General features: G+C 32.2%; 4 protein-coding genes across 4 annotated transcripts; 2 read left to right on the top strand and 2 right to left on the bottom strand.

The window, feature by feature from the left end:
* On the bottom strand, positions 1–687 carry LOC114926145 (uncharacterized). Its single transcript, XM_029296650.1, has one exon. The coding sequence runs from the start codon at positions 685–687 to the stop codon at positions 1–3; it is 687 nt and encodes a 228-aa protein (XP_029152483.1).
* LOC112786399 (uncharacterized) lies at positions 684–2833 on the bottom strand. Its single transcript, XM_025829779.1, has 5 exons — positions 2796–2833; positions 2492–2697; positions 1675–1906; positions 911–1557; positions 684–826 (listed from the first exon to the last, which is right to left on the bottom strand). The coding sequence occupies exons 1-5, from the start codon at positions 2831–2833 to the stop codon at positions 684–686; spliced, it is 1266 nt and encodes a 421-aa protein (XP_025685564.1).
* Positions 2834–8550: 5717 nt separating this feature from the next.
* On the top strand, positions 8551–10591 carry LOC112784375 (AAA-ATPase ASD, mitochondrial). The gene is made up of 2 exons (XM_025827557.3): positions 8551–9379; positions 9468–10591. Exons 1-2 carry the CDS (start codon positions 8812–8814, stop codon positions 10418–10420), a joined length of 1521 nt encoding a protein of 506 aa, XP_025683342.1. The 5' UTR covers positions 8551–8811; the 3' UTR covers positions 10421–10591.
* A 1999-nt stretch (positions 10592–12590) lies between these two features.
* Positions 12591–14506, top strand: LOC112782372 (AAA-ATPase At3g28510). Its single transcript, XM_025824726.3, has one exon. It carries the CDS (start codon positions 12812–12814, stop codon positions 14339–14341), a length of 1530 nt encoding a protein of 509 aa, XP_025680511.1. The 5' UTR covers positions 12591–12811; the 3' UTR covers positions 14342–14506.
* Positions 14507–15346: the final 840 nt, after the last annotated feature.

A 15346-nucleotide genomic window follows, 5' to 3' on the forward strand; every position in this document is an offset into this window, starting at 1 on the left:
CTATTGGGTGGTCGCACCCGGATTACTTGGACCACCACGTTGACGAAATCTACTACGGCTGTGGCCCTCGGCCCCGCATTGCTTACATCGCCTAGGACCACGCAACATCCGTGTGTCCATCTCATTCAAGAAACGGGTCATCCTTGGCCGACCTTTGGATCCCCGTCTAAGGAATGGATTACCTACGAATCGAGGTCCATGATAAACAGGCCATGTTGTTGGATTCCCGAGTGGCCTAAACCTAGCCCTGTACACTCGTCGAACTTGGTCCATCTTGTAGACATCATGTACATACAGTTGCCATTCAAGACGTTGGTTTGCACAACAAGCAAATACATGTCGACACGGAAGCCGGTCAACTTGGAACTCACCACAGTCACACCGTTGTTGACGGAGGTCCACTGCATACTCCACACCACTAGGACACTCACGCACTTCGAATACCTCATTCTGTCGGTCAAACCAACTAACTTGGATGTTACCTGCTGCCCGCTGATTTGCATGCAGTTTGGAGGTTACAAGCTTAGAGAACATATGTCCTGCATTAATTCGAGCCTCAGCCTCGGCTCTTTTCCGGGTGAACAATTCATTAAGCCTGTAAAACGTTGCCTTAACAAGTGCAGTGACTGGAAGATTGCGAGCCCCTTTCAGTACCGAGTTGATGCATTCCACTAGATTAGTTGTCATATGACCCCATCGATACTCCCATCAAATGCTAAAGCATACTGCTCACGCGGAATTCGATCCAACCAGTTGGTATAAGCCTCACCCCTCTCACGTAAACGCTGATAACACGTCTCGTACTCGCGAACTGTTCGCGAGTAACCTGTCACATAAAAAAGGACCCACTATAAAAAACGTTTATTATAATAACTGAGTTCAGGAGTAAATGTAATCGTAACTATCATACCGATGTTGATGATAAGCTTCTGCAGATACGGAGCCTTGAATTTCCTCAGAAAGTTGGACTCTATGTGTCTGATGCAAAACATGTGGAATGCTCTGGGAGGAGACCAAGCTCCGTTACTACGAGCAATAGCAGACCTAATGGAATCGTGCCGATCGGGGATAAGGCCCACACCGTCACGTGTCACAACATGCTGTCGCAAGTTACTCAGAAAAAAGTGCCATGCCTCAGATGTCTCTCCCTCAACTATCGCAAATGCAATCGGCACGATGTTGTTGTTGCTATCCTGTGAGACTGCAACCAACAAACAACCCTTGTATTTTCCATACAAATGAGTTCCGTCTACCTGCACTATTGGCTTGCAATGTCTGAAGGCTCTAATACAAGGGTAATAACTCCAGAAGACTCGGTGTAGTACACGAATATTAGGAACCAAGTCAACTCCCTGGTACGCAGGCATTGTTTCAAAATGAACAACTGCGGATGGCTCCTTGTGACACATGGCCTCAAACCATATCGGCAAGGCTTCGTACGAAACTTCCCACCCTCCGAAAATTGACTCCACTGCCTTCTGTTTTGCCAACCATGCTTTGCGATAACTAATGGTGTATTTAAACTTTGACTGTACTTCCGCAATCACTGATTTCACCCTAATAGACGGGTCAACTTCTACCAATGGCTTTATTACTTATGCAACTGTGTTGGAATCCAGCTTCGAATGATCTTGAGAAATTGTGGCCCTAGTATAGGTGTGACTACCATTGTACCTCCTTATCTCCCAACAGAACTTTCTGGACATTTTGCTCACCCTGATCAGCCAATCACATCCTGCACCATACTGGGTGCATTTAGCATAGAATGTCGTTGGTTCTGACTCATGCACCCGATAGTCTACACCTCTGCGGATTGTATAATCTTTCATCGCCTTAATTACTGCCTCTCTAGAACTGAATTCCATTCCCACAGTAAATTCACCATCTGGCATAAGGGGAAGCTCTGCTGCAATAACGTCACAAATTTTAGAGTTGTCAGAACTAATAATCTAATAAACTAATAAGCACAGAACAATGGAAAACGTACTTCTCAAAACCGAACCGGTGATCGAACCGGTCAGATCACTGGTTTAACTGATCTACCCGGTCCTATGTAATTAAAAAATAAAGCACAGTAAAAAATTTTCACTAACAGTTCAACAATTTTCGTTGCCTTCTGCGGTCTCACAATGGGACCGGACCGGTCTAAGATTCAGTTTACCAGTTTGTCGGACAAACCCGCCGGTCCGGTCGAATCGGTCAGTCCGGTCGAACCAACAAGTCCGATCCTAATGCCCTGTCCGGCCGGACCGGCCGGTCCGGTCCAGATGGCCGGTCCGGTCGAGCCGGCCGAGCCAGTCTGATTTTATCAACACCGACGAAAAACACTACATTTCTCAGCCTACATGTTCACTTCATAATTAAACGTTAAACAGTTACTAATTACATGCTATATTTTGCCTATTTACCCTTGTCTTAACTATTTGTCCTAAACTCAAAACCCATGCACAAATCATACTATCACAAATCTTAATTTAAATTAATGGTGCACCTGCATTTACATATTGAGGAAACTCCAGTGCATGCATGGCCTCCAAATCCAACGACCGCATGAAACTCGGCTCCACAAACGGCTGCTGATTTGCTAGTGCATTTGCCACATCCGCCACATCTGCCACCATAGCCTCGTCAGCTTGATCTTCGTCTACACCTGGATCAACAACCTCGTAGTTACTTTCGAACTCTTCTTCACTATCACTGTTGTAATCTTCCAATTCAATATCTCGGTCCGCTCAGATTGCTCGAACTCGATATACAATTCGATAAACGATATTCGCGACCGACTTTCAAGATACACTGAAAACATTTCTTGCATGCTCGCTTCGTCGGTCATGTATTTCGTTTGGAATTGCACGAACCCACCAAAGACAGATATAGGATATCTGTACAGAATACACGACACTCTCCTAAATATTTGAGAATCCATCTTCTCACAAATGACACCTTTTAATTCTTCAAATGACAGTGTGAATGGAATAATAATATCTAACAGATTATCACACACAAATTTCACTCCTTCTGATGTTTGTAATAAAATATGGCCATGATAATACACTTTTAATCTTACTCTATCATCCATGATAATAGAGAAGAAGAGATCTACAAATAAAGAAGAAGAGATCTGTAGAGAAGAGATTTAGAGAGTTGTAGCACCGAAGAAGAAGAAGAATGAAATGAGCTGCTCAGATTGGGTGGGTACATCTATATATATATATATATATATATATATATATATATATATATATATATATATATATATATATATATATATATATATCACACTCAAATCGGACCATCCGACCGCATGCATGGCCATTCGAAATTTTTAGAACTAAAAAATCGGACGGTCCGATTACTAGACAGCCCGCCCAAAAAATTTTTGAAACCCAGAAATCGCTGGGTCCGATTTGAGTGCTCTACAATTTTTTTAAATGCAGCCCTCAAATCGGTAGGTCCGATTTCCTTGGGCAAAAAATAAAAACCCTCTGCATGCTACAAATCGCATGGTCCGACTTTCATGCATGCAACATCACCACGCACAAATCGGACGGTCCGATTTGTGCCTCCTCAATTCTGCAAGAAATCAGACCGTCTGATTTTTTTTCGTCAACTAACCGCCGTCACACACTTGTTAAACACCTCTAAACTCCATAAACGAACGTTACACCAAACCTTGGATCATATTCGAAAAAATTAGCCTCATACTACATACCAGATTTATTAATTACACCAAATTCTCACATTATATTTGTTCGAACGTTTATGATTAGACTGAAAGTTATAATACTTTTTATTCAAGATGGATTTCATTTTATCTAACCTCACTTGATGATATGACAGGATTTTGACCTAATCCGAGTAAATGCTCACCTCCAATTAATATCCCTCTCTTTTACTGTTTGTTGGCAATGGGATATCAATACTTGTGTATTGCTTGCAAATTGAATTAAATTTTACTATTTGTTGGTTCAAATTTTATTATTAAACCAAAATATTATGTGCATATTAAATATTAATTATTAAAATATTTATTATATATTTATTTATAAATATAAATATTATTTTATATATTTTGAATATATATTTTATAAAATAATAATTTCATAATTAATTTTAATATATACATAATTATAATTAAATAAAGAGTTATATTTTATTTAATATTTTTTTAAAATTTAATTTTAATGTATTAATAGTATAAAATATTTTATATAATTATATAATTATGATTATTCTATTAAATAATTATCTACACAATTAATATAAAAAATAGTTATTAATGTAGCGTTATGTGATTAAATCTACGTATAAAATGATTTTTATAAGACATTAAAATTATTTTTCTTTAAATTCAATCGGTCATTATCAAATACTATTATCTGGTTGGATTTGATTTGACTAGGACTCTATCACCTCAACTCTTTCTTCGTTTTTGGTCGTGTATCACCTCAACTCTTTAGTCTGAACTTTGAACTCTTTTTATTGGCTATTGCCATTGTTATATTTTGTCCTTTGCAATCCTTTTTTCACGTGGGCTAGGCCCCAAGTTTGCACATCAAAACGTATTGGTCCTCTCATCTCCGCTTTATCATTTTTATATTCTTCCCTCTAGTAGACAAAAGACTAATTAAAATAGATTTAAATTTTATTTAAAAATTTATCATTCATTAACAAATTACTATTTATATAAAATAATATTTAAATTTTTATTCTTTATTTAAATAGATAAATAAATTAATAAATTAATTAATTCAAATTAAATTTCATCTTTTTTATAGATCAACAGTCAACACATATTGGTCTTCTTTTTAAAATGGAACATCAACGTCCACAATAAAAGATGTTAAATGTATTATTTTTATATAAATATTTTAGTATTAAGTGATTGACAAAATAAAAAATAACAATTCCATTTTCTACTAAAAGAAATATACATAAAATTATACAAATATCATTTATTTGTGAATCCATATTAGAGGTAACCGTCAAGGCAGTTCCCTGCCACGTACATAAAAGTAACGCAGAGGTCTATTTCCTTGGATGCTAAGAAAATGTTGCTTTCAAGTTTCTAAAATTGCTATTCATTTGCCACTACATGTTATTTAAAAAATGAAGAGGAAAAAACTTGGTCAATGATCAAGACTCAAGAGGTGACTATACATTACAATGCTACTGGCTATGATTTATAAGAAGGACACATTGTCTTCCTGTTATAATTGTCATCATCGCTTAGTATAGCTCAAATAATATAATTTATCTGATCTTATCTAAAAGTTTTGAATTTAAATTTTACTTCTAATTTTAAAAAAATAAAATAAAATAATTTATTATTTTCTTACACGGTTAAAAGTTAGTACATAGAAATGAATAATATATAAGTAAAGATTTTTTGAATGAGTTAAAAAAATATTTTTTTGAGTTATCTTTTTTAATTTTAAAAAAATAAAAATAATTTTATATTTAAATTTTTATGTAAAAAATTTTTTATATCAATTATATTTGGGTATAATAATATAAAATACTTTATTTATTTATTTATTATGTAAACAAAATTTTAAAGTAAAAAAAAAAAACTTTTTTAAAAAATATAAATTATAACTTTTGAAAAAAGATATACTTTTTATTTTGTTAGTGATTTTATTTTTATTATTAAAAATGCTAGACTTACTAAAAAATAAAAAAGGTATTTTTTCAACAACTTAGTAACACTTAAGCAAACTCTTAGTTCAGAACCATTAATAAGGTATTACACATAGAAATTCATATTGATAAAGTAAAAATTTTAAAATTTGTTTGGTTTATATTTTTATTTTTGTTGTTTATTTTTAAATTTTTATGAAAAAAAAAACCAGAAGATGAAATAGGAATAGAATTTTGTTGTATTTACTATTTTTTATTATTTTTTTAAAAAATACTAAAAAAATATTAAAACTAAAATTAAAAAATAAAAATACAAATCAAACCTGGGTTTCAATTTATACGGTTTTTATTGTATAAAAAAAGTTTAATTATTCTATTGGTTACTATAGTTTTATGAAATTTTTAATTAGGTCTTTATACTTCTCTTTTTTTTTAATTGAGTCATTACACTAATTTTTTTTAATTGAATTTCTATATTTTTTTCTTTTATTTGAGTCTTTGCACTAATTTTTCTTTTAGTTGGGTCTCTATACAATTAAGCCAATTACTATTAAGAGGAACCTAATTGAAAAAAAAAATGTACAAGGACCCAATTAAAAAAAAATATAGGGATCTAATTAAAAATTTCGCAAAAATATAGAGACTAACAGAATAATTAAACCTATAAAAAATTATATAAAAATTAGAAGAAAAAAAATTTTCAAATAAAAAACCTTAACTACTCATGTTTTGGGACACTTGTTTTCCAAACCCATAAATAATTATAATCATATCTATAATTATAATTTTGGAATACGTGCAAAAGTATTCATAAATCAGATCATATTCATAAATTTGTGATATTTATTTGTATTTAATTTATAATTTATAAATATAATTTAATCTACACTTTAATAAGATCAAATGCGGATATCATATTTATGTTTGCGGATTTGATCTGCATATTTATATATTGGTATTAAATAATAAATAAGTAATATATATATTTTATTTCAATTAAAATTATTATTTATGTATGTTATATTATTTTATTTTTATTATTTAAAAAATTTAGTTTAACAATACTTTAAGAATAAACATATTAAAAAAAATAAAAAAAAAGTTTTTATTAGAATAAAAAAATATTTTTATTGATATCTTTTTAATAGGAATAAGATTTTTTAATATATTTTTTATTTTGTGAATATATCGGATCCAAACATAAAAAAGTGTGGATATTGAATATGTGTTAATACTTAACATTAGGATAAGTCGCATTTTTAAATAGTTACGGAAATAATTTTCTTTTTTTTTTCAAGTATTTCTCAACTCGAGAAGTCGAAAATTAATCCATCTGAATTTTATTTAAGAGTTTGCAGTTGGCGAATAAATTAATACATACACAAGTGAAATTTAAAATCCTAATATTTACTTAAATAAATTAGTAAATTAACCACTAAATCATATTAAAAACAATTTAACAGTGTTATTGTTTGCCACAAAAAAATCAAATTCGTAATTGGGATAGCTTGGCAAAGAAAAAGAATAAAGTATTACTGAATTAAAGCTTGTCACACCTAAAATTAGCATCCGGAGTTGATAAATTTCACACTACCACAATTTATTAGACAATAATCTAAATAACAATTGAACGTTTAAGTATAATTTTTCCAATTAAATTAGGACGATGTTACGTGCTTTTATATTATTTTTTTTATGGGAGATGCTCTCATAAAGACGCAGAAAACGTCTTTTTTTTAAAGATATTTTTTAATAATTAAAATTTAACACATATAATTACTTAAATTATATTATTTTTTATCAAAATTAGGTTCAGACAAATTAATTTGACCGAAAAATAGTTAATTAAATTTTAAATTCGTCTAAATTAATATTATTTTTTTATAAAAATTGACTATAATACCCCTATTATATAAAATGACTAAAATACTCTTATTATATATATTAATTTTGAAAATTCTAAATTCTAACCCTTTTCTTCTCTATCGTTATAGGGTTAGAATTTAAAGTTTTCAAAAAATATATATATATATATAGGGATATTTTAGTTGTGTTTTATAATAGGGATATTGTAGTAATTTTTTATAAAAATATTAATTTATACCGGTTTAAAAATTTAATTTATTAATTTTTTTTGCTAAACTGATTTGTCCAGTCTAATTTTAATAAAAATAATACAATTTAATTGATTATATGTGTTAAATTTTAATTTTTAAAAACATCTTTAAAAAATGACGTTTTTAACATCTTTATCTAAGTGACTTCTTTTTTTATATATAATTATATATAATGTTCAATTTGAATTTCTATTTAGTAACAAAAAAATTTGAATTTCTATTTATATTGTACATTCATTCATTATTTATTCTATAATAATTTTATGCACACATCAAAATTGACCATTAAAATCAATCATCATATATTTATATATAAATATATATAATTTATCTTATTTTTAATAAATATTTCATATTTTAATATATATTTTATATCGTTAATTAATTTTAATTATTAATTTTAATATATAATTAATATGGTTGTTTATCTAATACGTGTTATTTACTTGTAATGAAGTTGAAACAATTGTTATTAGATAAACACAAATATTTCTTTTATCAATCATATTAGTCATATACTATTAATTATTAATATAAAATGTTGGAAATATATATATATATAAAGAGAGAAAGACTTTATTAAGTAGACAATAATTTTTGTGAATAATGTGAATAATAAATTCTAAAATTGACCTAATAAGATAAAAACATACTACACGTTAAATTATTCACTTAAATCTTAATATTAAAATAACTATCCGCATATCTAATAAATTAAATATTTGATATATCTATTATTTTCATTATTTAATATTTTTATTGTTTATCTATTTTTTTTTTTCGAGAGACATATAGCGTTTTGGTTCTTTCGTATAGAGTCCAAAGGCCAGCCTGTTAACTACAATGTGACAAAACCAAGAGAATGCAAGTAATTACCGAAGTTTTAGATCAAATATCCAAATCAACTTTCACAATGTGTACCATCTAAAAAAGCTAAGCCATTTTTCTCCTTTGAATTCTTCAACGAACGTTAACAGCACCTTCATAATAATTCTTGGAATCTATACTCTTGTAACACAATCAGAAGCACTCTGTTCTCATCCTTACACAGAAGATGATGATGGGGGAACTATGGCAACAAATGGGATCAGTAATGGCCACAATTGTGTTCGTATACACAGTTTTTGAGAAGTTTTTCCCACCAAATCTTCGTGACCGTGTTCAATCCTACACACACAAGTTAACAAGCCACTTCTACCCTTACATCCAAATCACGTTCCCGGAGTTCACCGGGGAAAGGCTGAAGCGCAGCGAGGCCTACACATGCATCCAAACGTACCTCAGCGCAAACTCTTCCCACACCGCCAAAAGGCTCAAAGCCGAAGTCGTGAGAGATAGTCAAAAGCCGCTAGTTCTTAGCATGGATGACAACGAAGAAATCACCGATGACTTCAATGGCGTTAAGGTTTGGTGGGCTGCAAGCAAAACAAGCACCAATTCGCAACCGTTTTCGTTTTCGTACTATCCTCCGCCGGACGCTAAGAGGTATTACAAGCTCACGTTCCACAAGAGTCACCGCGATCTCATTACTCTCTCTTATATTCATTATGTTTTGCAAGAGGGAAAGGAAATCGCCTCTAAGAACCGTCAATTGAAGCTCTACACCAACAATCCTAGCAGTGGTTCGTGCCGAAATTTATTTATTCTCATCAATTATTATGATATTATTTGTTGTCTTCATTAATTTTGTTAAATTTGAGTAACTCGCAGGTTGGTACGGATACAAGTCAACCAAGTGGAGCCATGTGATTTTCGAGCACCCTGCAAGTTTTGAGACTCTGGCAATGGAGGAGAAGAAGAAGGAAGAGATCATAAAGGATCTTGAGAAATTCAAAGGCGGGAAAGAGTACTATGCGAAGATCGGAAAAGCTTGGAAGAGGGGTTACTTGCTGTACGGTCCTCCAGGGACTGGAAAGTCAACAATGATAGCGGCCATGGCGAATTTCATGAACTATGATTTGTATGATCTTGAATTGACGGCGGTGAAGGACAACACTGAGCTTAGGAAGCTGCTAATCGAGACGCCGAGTAAATCGATCATTGTGATCGAAGACATCGATTGCTCGTTGGATCTTACAGGACAGAGGAAGAAGAAGAAGAAGGAGAAAGAGGAGGATGAAGATCAAAAGGATCCTATGAAGAGAGCACAAGAAGAAGAGAATAAGGGAAGTAAGGTAACGCTTTCGGGGCTGTTGAACTTCATTGATGGGATTTGGTCTGCGTGTGGAGGGGAGAGGATTATAATCTTCACGACGAATTTCATCGATAAGCTTGATCCAGCATTGATAAGGAGGGGAAGGATGGACAAGCATATTGAGCTTTCTTACTGCGGTTTCGAAGCGTTTAAGGTTCTTGCAAAGAACTATTTGGATGTTGAGACTCATGGCTTGTTTCCGGTTATTGAGAGGAAGTTGGTTGAGACTGATATGACGCCTGCTGATGTTGCTGAGAATCTTATGCCCAAGTCTGTTGATGAAGGTGTTGAGGATTGCTTGTTGAATTTGATTAAGGCCCTTGAGATTGCAAAAGAAGAAGAAGCAGTAAAAAAGGCTCAAGAAGAAGCAAGGAAAAAAGAAGAGGAAGATGAAAAAGAAGTAAAGGATAAAGAGGTGAAGAACAATGAAAAAGCTAGTGAAGATGTGAAAGAAAATGGTTTTCATTGAGGCAATGGTAAATAAAGAGAATTTGATTGAGCTAAGCTAGATAGATTCATATGCTTTAGTTTCCAGTTATACTATTAGGGTAGGAAAATCTGCCATTTTAATCCTATTGTTATTAATTATTATTATTATATCTCTTCTCTGCTAAATAACAATCATGCCTGTTTCGTTGGATATTCTATGTTTCTTCAAGTAACAAGTTAGGTATACCATTTCAATTTACAGAAATAATGTTATAATCTGGAATTTCACTATGAAGTGTAACAGACTCGGTGATGATAAGAAAAGAAAGAAAAAAGAAAATGTAATATATAGTATCAGAATCGAAGAGAAAACAGGTTCATAACAATGTATAATAATTTTAGTGATTAAATGTTTCATATAAGATATGTGTTATAATATTATTTTAATTAAGTGAATGTCTTGGTTGGTGTGTCATCACCGTACCCAACCAATAATCATCTATTGTAGTCAAATTTGGCAACCCAAACTTTGCCATATCATATTGTACAAGAAGCAAATCAACATGTATGTTAAATTTGCAAAGAGTGATTACTATGATGTTATAATGAGTGTATTATTATTGAAAGTGTAATACTGAACTATAATAAAATATAAATATTAGAGAGTATTAATAAATATCTTTTATTCTCTATTTTAATTTCTACATTTTTTTTCTATCTATTTATTTATTTCACAACAATACGTATCTTTTCTCTGAAAAATTTGAGACAAAACAGAAAAATAATAGTATGAAGTAGGAGAAAGTGATTAAAGATGTTACAATGGAGACATTATTAGGTGGTCTTTGGATCTTGATGCTGATCCATGCAAATAAGGCAACAGGGTTAGCGGGTTTACAGCCAAAGTAAACGTAGAATGTTCAATTTTGCACCATCATCCTCAGTGGATTATGGGGCCTTTAGCTTCTTGTCGAAAGAATCATTTATTGGGGATAAAAAAAAAATGTATAAATTCATTATGTTAAAAAGCTGTGTGTAAAAACTAAAAATTGAAAAATATGTTATGTTTTTTTACTTTTTATTTGATTTATGAATCAAACCTTCTTGGAGTACCGGAAAACAAGAAATAATTTATTATAATATTTTAAGAATTATTTTTATCACAGTCGTAGATACTATTTTTTTATACCAATAGCCAGTTTTAGTAAACAATTTAATTAAGCTCTTTTAGAAAAGGAGGATAAAACATAAAAATTTATATAAAAAGTTGTTTGGTATAAAATTTCATAATCCCAAAATGTTTAGATCATTAAATGGACAAAACATATTTTTTTAAATTTTTAATAATTATTAAATAGTCTTTATTTAATTTTAATTATAACTTAATTCTTTATATATTTAATTATAAAATCTACTTTTTATTTTATAAGTTATTATTTTATTATTTATCTATCATGTTTGTTAACAATTAGAAACAAAAACAACACGGAATATATCTTTCATTCATTAATCAAGATCTCCATAAATATTTTGGCAATGTGAATCAACGAGTTTTTTTATCCTTGATCCGTTATATCCATAAAAACTAGTGAAATCGTATTTGTTGTTAATTCAATCGATTGAAAGTACAACACAATTGATTGAGTTTTGCACGATAATATAGATTTTTTCAAAATTCAATCGATTGGAAATGTAATACAATCAATTAAATTTGGCACGACAATATGAATCTTTTATTAATGCGGTAACTTTTAGTAAGTTAGAAGTAAAAAAAAAAGTTATTTTATAAACCTATTGAAATTGGCTCTAAAAAAATATAAACTACTAAATCAGGCATTATATATTTGTGTATATAGATTGTCTTATCCATTTTCAATGTTTATTTTGTATTTCATACTTTATACTTGTGACTAATTTGATTGTTGATTTTTTGTACTTATATAATAAGGTTATTTTTTTAATTAATAGTCCTAAATTTGAATTGCATGCATACAGTAACCTATATCAAGATTACTTATTAACAAATAGATAGATAGATTTAGATTTCTTTACCTTTGTTTCATAAATTCTACTCAATTTGGTAAGATTCAGTGAAACTCTGATCTCATTTGTTCTCGTTAAATAATCTGTTTAATAAAATAAAACCAATCAACTTTTGTTCTACTTGTAATTGTAACTCAACAGACAAAAAAAATTTCTAACTCAACACACACACATTTAGTTCCAACTTTCAAGTTCAACTCAGCATCTCATTATGAATTTATGATCATGAATTCTTACCTTATATCATATCATATCAATTTCACTGCTACGGTACCAAACAACAAATTCACGAGAAACGAATGATCTCTCTGTAACAAACTAGACTCTCTCTCTCTATATATATAATACATATAAGAAAAAAAAATTGCAGCTGAATTAAGAAAGAAAAATGCATAAAAAGAATTCAACAACAATGAATAAAACCATGGGTGAAATTTGGTCTCTGTTTGGTTCAAAAATTGCAAGCATTCTTGTAATGTGGGCTATGATTGAGAGGTACATGCCTCGTTGCTTTCGCGCTCTGACGGATAGATTCTCACAAAAGCTAGACAAATTGTTGAACCCATACATTGAGATCAAGTTCTTCGAGTATTCAGGTACCTACATGAGAAGCAACGACGCCTTCTCCGCCATCGAAAACTACCTGAGCTCGAAGTCCTCGGCCCAAGCAAGAAAGCTCACAGGCAGCGCCACAAGGAACTCTCTGGTGCTAAAAGTGGATGACAACGAAGAAGTAATCGACGAGTTGAAAGGCGTAAAGCTTGCTTGGAGTCTAAGGAAGATAGTCCCCGTCGAGAAATCTTTTTCTTCTTTCGAGAAAATATACTACCGTCTCACATTTCATGGCCGCCACCGGAAATTCGTCACCAAAACTTACCTCAAGCATGTTCTTGACGAAGGAAAGGCTATTTCCATGGGGAAGAGGCAGAGGAAGCTTTACAGCAATGGCGGTGGAGAATATTCGGACAAGTTTGGCAAGTGGAGTCACGTGATTTTCGAGCACCCTGCGACGTTCCAGACGGTTGCCATGGATCCGGAGAAGAAGAAGGAGATAATTGACGATCTTACTACTTTCAAGAACAGCAAAGAATTCTATGCGAAGATCGGGAAGCCTTGGAAGAGAGGCTATTTACTTTTTGGTCCTCCAGGGACTGGAAAATCAACACTCATCGCTGCGATTGCGAATTTTCTGAGCTATGATGTGTATGACATTGAGTTAACCGCTGTGAAGAGCAATGCAGAGCTGAGGAAGCTTCTGATTGGGATCTCGAGCAGATCCGTTGTTGTGATCGAGGATATCGACTGCTCGCTCAAGCTGACTGGACAGAGGAAAACAGAGAATGAAAAAGATGAAACGGAGGATGGTGCGGTTGGTGTTGTGAAGAAACAAGTGGAGGAAGCTAAGGAGGAGAAGAAAACCCAGGTAACACTCTCCGGGCTGCTGAATTTCATCGACGGGATTTGGTCGGCTAGCGGCGGCGAGAGAGTGATCATATTTACTACCAATTATGTGGAGAAACTCGATCAGGCTCTGATCCGGAGGGGCAGGATGGACAAGCACATTGAGCTGTCTTATTGCGGATTCGAGGGGTTCAAGGTCTTGGCTAGAAATTATTTGAACCTGGAGTCGCATCAAGGGTTTGAGGAAATAAGAGGCTTGCTGGAAGAGACTAAAGTGACTCCTGCCGATATTGCCGAGAATTTGATGCCTAAGGTGGGCAATGAGGATCCTGAGAGGTGCTTGGAGAGGTTGATCCAAGCACTCAAGAACTCTAAGGAAGAGGCAACAAAGAAGATTGAGAAAGAAAAAGAGGCTGCAACAATAGAGGAGTCAAGTGGAGAGGATTCACCAATGGAGATCGGAGATGAAGCCAAGACTTCAGACCCAAAAATTAATAATAAGAAAAAAGATGCATGAAGTGGAGCATTGATTATAGTTTAGACCAGAGTTTAGTAGTGTTGTTAGTTATTATTATCATCGTATGTTTAATTTCTTGTATTGTTTTACTTCTATTACATGCTTGCTTTTAAAAATAACTTATATATGTTTTATTATCTCATAATAATAATCTAAGTTAACTAAGAGTGTTTATTTTAGATATTATTAAGTAGACATTGCATCTTAAACAACAACATATGAGACCAGTTTTTTATTTTTCCTGCTACTATCGGATAAAGATCTAATCATGCTTTAATTTTATAAGTGATCAGAATCTCGGTCTTTTTCTTTCTTCTTTTTCCATCAAAATCCTTTTTTTTTTAAATCTAAAATAAAAACTTAAATTACATACCTAACAGATTAAGTGGTTGAACTATACGATTCTTTTACCTTTGGGTTAAATCCGCAAGTAAATTGTCAATCAAGCTGTTAGCTGTAAAATACCAAAAAGCAATAGAGGTTTGGGGTCGACCTGCAATCACTTGTGTTCTGAATCATCAAAAGCTATTGCAGGGTAGGAGTATAAAACTGACGGCCTTTTATTATTATTATTATTATTATTATTATTATTATTATTATTATTATTATTATTATTATTATTATTATTGTTCTTGCGTACGTAACTTGGACGTAACTCGGTGTCTAAGAGTCAACGCCGAGTTGTTTCCTTCAAGGCTGAGCTATAGACTTAAAAGATCCGAGCTTGTGTCCAGAGAGATATCACGTCTTGGGAGAGTATGAACAAAAGGGGAGTGCACCTGCAAAAAGCACTCCGATACTTAAGTTAGTATTGTAAATTTAGTATATCCCTTAAGGATAAAATACCATACCTTTATAGGTGGAGTGAAATAGGTTGGTTACGCTTCTGTTTGTCATCAGTATTGAAGAGTAGTTATTTAGAATTTAATAGGTGATAAGTCGGGCGTTTTTATTTCAAGATGTAATCCGTTGGGCGAAATATAACGCTTTGTGCCGAGTTATGGT

Source organism: Arachis hypogaea, chromosome 20 (assembly GCF_003086295.3).
Source record: "Arachis hypogaea cultivar Tifrunner chromosome 20, arahy.Tifrunner.gnm2.J5K5, whole genome shotgun sequence".
Classification (NCBI taxonomy): Eukaryota; Viridiplantae; Streptophyta; class Magnoliopsida; order Fabales; family Fabaceae; genus Arachis; species Arachis hypogaea.

Coding starts and splice junctions, on each gene's coding strand:
- LOC114926145 (XM_029296650.1), bottom strand. CDS start 687: ATGACAACTAATCTAGTGGAATGCATCAACTCGGTACTGAAAGGGGCT.
- LOC112786399 (XM_025829779.1), bottom strand. CDS start 2,833: ATGACCGACGAAGCGAGCATGCAAGAAATGTTTTCAGT. Junction 1,907..2,491: donor TCCTCAATATGTAAATGCAG/GTGCACCATTAA, acceptor ACGTTATTGCAG/CAGAGCTTCCCCTTATGCCA. Junction 827..910: donor GAAGCTTATCATCAACATCG/GTATGATAGTTA, acceptor TTTATGTGACAG/GTTACTCGCGAACAGTTCGC.
- LOC112784375 (XM_025827557.3), top strand. CDS start 8,812: ATGATGATGGGGGAACTATGGCAACAAATGGGATCAGTAATGGCCACA. Junction 9,380..9,467: donor CACCAACAATCCTAGCAGTG/GTTCGTGCCGAA, acceptor AGTAACTCGCAG/GTTGGTACGGATACAAGTCA.
- LOC112782372 (XM_025824726.3), top strand. CDS start 12,812: ATGCATAAAAAGAATTCAACAACAATGAATAAAACCATGGGTGAAATT.